Source organism: Atta cephalotes (assembly GCF_000143395.1).
Source record: "Atta cephalotes unplaced genomic scaffold scaffold00020, whole genome shotgun sequence".
Classification (NCBI taxonomy): Eukaryota; Metazoa; Arthropoda; class Insecta; order Hymenoptera; family Formicidae; genus Atta; species Atta cephalotes.
This window is the reverse complement of record NW_012130084.1, coordinates 725736-729444: the sequence shown is the minus strand read 5'-3', so window position 1 is coordinate 729444 and position 3709 is coordinate 725736. Positions and strand designations below refer to the sequence as shown.

The window sequence follows — 3709 nt, the reverse complement described above, 5'->3', positions numbered from 1 at the left end:
GTGTGTGTGTGTGTGTGTGTGTGTGTGTGTGTGTGTGTGTGTGTGTGTGCGTGTGCGTGTGCTTATATATGTATATATACATATTCAACAAATATAAACAAATTATGTATATATTTCTTGCATCGCGTCATTATATAATAAAATTTCATTAATCGTCTTTCCATAATCCTTTAACGTCTTCGTCATATTTCTCTATCAATCAGCTTCAATCTGATAGATTCTGATGGTACAGATACCATACGCAAAATCATCTTAATCCTGTCTCTATTTTCACATTCAATCTTGAAGTTTTTAATGAGCTACAAGGAAATAATATACGGCTGTAGTCAATTTGAATCTAATTACATGATTAGTAACTCACCTGCGCCAATGTAAGAGACAGTTGTGTTTCTGCGAGTCTCTGACCAATGCAGTTCCTCACGCCTATCGCAAATGGAACATTAGCACGTGCATCTTTTACTCCTCGATAGGTGAATGAATCTTCTTCCCCCCCGTTCTGAACCATCTTTCTGGCCAGAATTCATTAGGTCGTAGAAAATTATTCTTATCACGGCCGCTTGAATAAAGCGATAAGATAATTAGATCCTAGAAAAAAAAAGGAGAATCATCTTTTTTAATTAGTCATTATCTAATAATTTGTTTGGTAGAGCGAATAATCTGCGAATGGTAGCAATTTGCATTAGAAATTGCTTTCTATTAATTTTACGCGATTATTATTTTACCCCTTTTGGCACAAAATAACCGCCAATTATGGAATCCACTGGTAAATATCTCGTAAGGAATGGTGCGACGGGGTGCAGCCTCAAGGTTTCCTTCCACGTATATCTTAATAATTGATGTTGCAGAAGATCTTCCAGTGGCAAATTTTTTATTTCATCGAATAATTGATCTTGTAGCTCAGGGTGAGTACTAAGTAATAGCAATGCCCATTGCATGGTAATCGATGTCTAAATAAATAATCGTAGAGTTACAATTTTACTGTGCATACAAAATGTCCCATTACTTATTAATATCCCATTTAATTATTAATATAATTAATATAATTAATATAATTAATATAATTATTAATATAATTAAAAATATCAATTTCAAAATCAATTGATTCAAACATAAAATCAACCAGAATAACTTTTGACTAAGAAAGTTAATGTTGCAAATATCAAATCATCGATTTCAAATAATTAAATCCTTTATCGACTTTTAAACTTAAATTTATTTAATAATATAAAGGGCATATAAGCTTGCACTGGATGTCAATGTGAAATGTTAAAATATCAATTTAATGATAATATATAATAATTATATTCGTAATAATACATAAATAATATTATTTAGATGTTTCGACCTTATATTAGATCATCTTCAATAAATTATTACATAAACATATTATTTAATTGTTATAATTGCCATGACAATATTTAAAAAAAAAAGCTTGATTTCTATGTGGCCTTTCTATTTAAATTTATAATGGATTCGCTCACGCTTTTCGTGAGTGGTTGATATGTTCACATTATAATCATATTCTTTTTATAATTATATTCATCAATTCTTTAAAACAATTTAAATGTCCGGTCTTAATATCATATTTTGAAAACATATGATAATTAAGACGGACATCTAAATTGTTTTAAGGAATTGACGAATATAATTAGAAAGAATACAATCTGATGAACATAATATGAACACATCAACGACTGACGAAGAGCGTGAGCGAATCCATTATAAATTTAAATTGCTATGTAGAAATCAAGCGTTTTTTAAATATTGTCCTGACACCTAATTATAACAATTAGGTAATATGTTTATGTAATAATTTATGTTATATTGAAGATAACTTAATATAAGGTCGAAACATCTAACGAATATAATTATTATGTATTAAATCGACGTTTTAAATAACAAACATTTTTCACATTAACACCAGTGCAGAGTTATATGCTCCTTATTATTATATTTATGAACCTTTAGAAGAATTTAAATTTTTCTTTACGTCTTGTATTATATGCACATATCTTATCTAACTATAAGAGAAATGATAATCCAACTTCAAATAAATTGTTTGAGGAGAGGAAAAGATAAATTTTTTCATAGAAATTCTCATATCAAGAACATTTTATTTTAAAATTAGTTTAGAAACGTTTAATGTCTTTTCTTTGTTAAATTTTGTGATAAAACATTCTGTATATACGAGTAATAATAAATTAAACACGTACTGTGTCACCAGCAGCTACGACGAAATCGCAGATGATTCTGACAGCTTCATCTCCGCGAATACCATTATTTAAAATCATCTGCAGAAGTCCGTCGTTGTTTGATAACTCGATCATTTCTGGCACCAGTTTGCGCACCTTGTCTAGCACCTCGTCGGCAGCCTTAACGAACTTGTTCCACACTGGCAACCTAAGCTTCATCGCTAACTTGGCTGGTATCATTGAAAGACGTGAAGTATATGTGAAAATCTGATGTAATATCGTGGCCACATCCTCTATGTCACGACGTAACCATGGTTCGCAAGCATGCCATTGCGAACCTATCATGGTCCCTAACATCACTACAAAAGGATTATCGATCAACATCGCGCATTGTTAATCGCGAAAAATCGTTTAAAATAATTTTACATAGTTGACGAATGCACGTGTAATGCACTAAAATAATAATAACGATTTAATAAAGTATGATTATGTTAAATGCTGCTATATAAAAACTGCTGCTATATAAAAAACTCTATTATGTAATGACTCGAAATTTACCCTCGATAGACCACTGATACAGCTGATGTTCCAGATTCGGTATTACACAACCGATTCGGCTATACCTTTGCCATTCCTTCGTGAGATTTTCGGCGGCTTCCTGACAAGGTCCACAGAAAAAAGTCTTTGGTGCAGGTTTCAGCATTACTTTATTGAGAATTTTACGGTAATGCCACCACTCTTCTCCGTCCCTATTCCAACAGCGCAATGTTCTTTCGTTATCGAAATTATTTTATGACAAAATGAATTACTTCACTGAGAAGAAGAGAATTCAGACGAACGAAAGATGTTTTAATTATATGAAAAGATTCTAAGAAAAATTAAAATTTTCACAAAAACATCTTATAAAACAAACGTTTCGATTCTCATCGCTAATATCTAATTCTATCGGAATTTATAACAATTCTTTTCTTTAACATACCGATGGGAGAACATCGTACGTACATGAAGAGTAGACCTCGGTTTTGTGTTCGAATTTCATTATACAACATCCAGGATTCCGGTAAGAAGTGCCGCGGCGTGTTACCCGCAAGATCGGCTAATACTTTACGATATTCAGCTGGCGAATTAACGAAAACAGCTTCGATTGGTCCAATTTGATCTCTGAAGACTGGTCCAAGTTCTTGGTGTCTATTGTCCACGTATTCATGTAGTTTTTTCGCACCACCGGACATTATCAGGGATAATATTGTACCGAGCCAGGGAAGACCTCGTGGCTCGGGTGGTTCCTTCCTCGCTGAAGTGCCGAAATCTTGCGCGAACGTTCGCGATAACACAGAGCTCAAGCCTTGATTAGTGATATTCCACGAAGAAGGAGCAGCATCGTTAATATCATTTAATAATAAAAACCGCAAATCAGATCCAAGAATCGTTCCGCGCTTGCTAAACGAAACGTTGAAATCATTGTGGAAGTTCATCGACCTCGTGAATCTTCGTAATGTTCTTGGTGTAGTATGCAT

At 32.9% G+C, this 3709-nt stretch overlaps 1 protein-coding gene across 1 annotated transcript; it reads right to left on the bottom strand.

The window, feature by feature from the left end:
* Positions 1–182: 182 nt before the first annotated feature.
* LOC105619245 (cytochrome P450 315a1, mitochondrial) lies at positions 183–3709 on the bottom strand. The gene is given in 7 exon segments (XM_012200768.1): positions 183–299; positions 362–490; positions 493–585; positions 723–947; positions 2214–2551; positions 2751–2941; positions 3195–3709. Coding segments are annotated over 7 exon segments (1608 nt in total).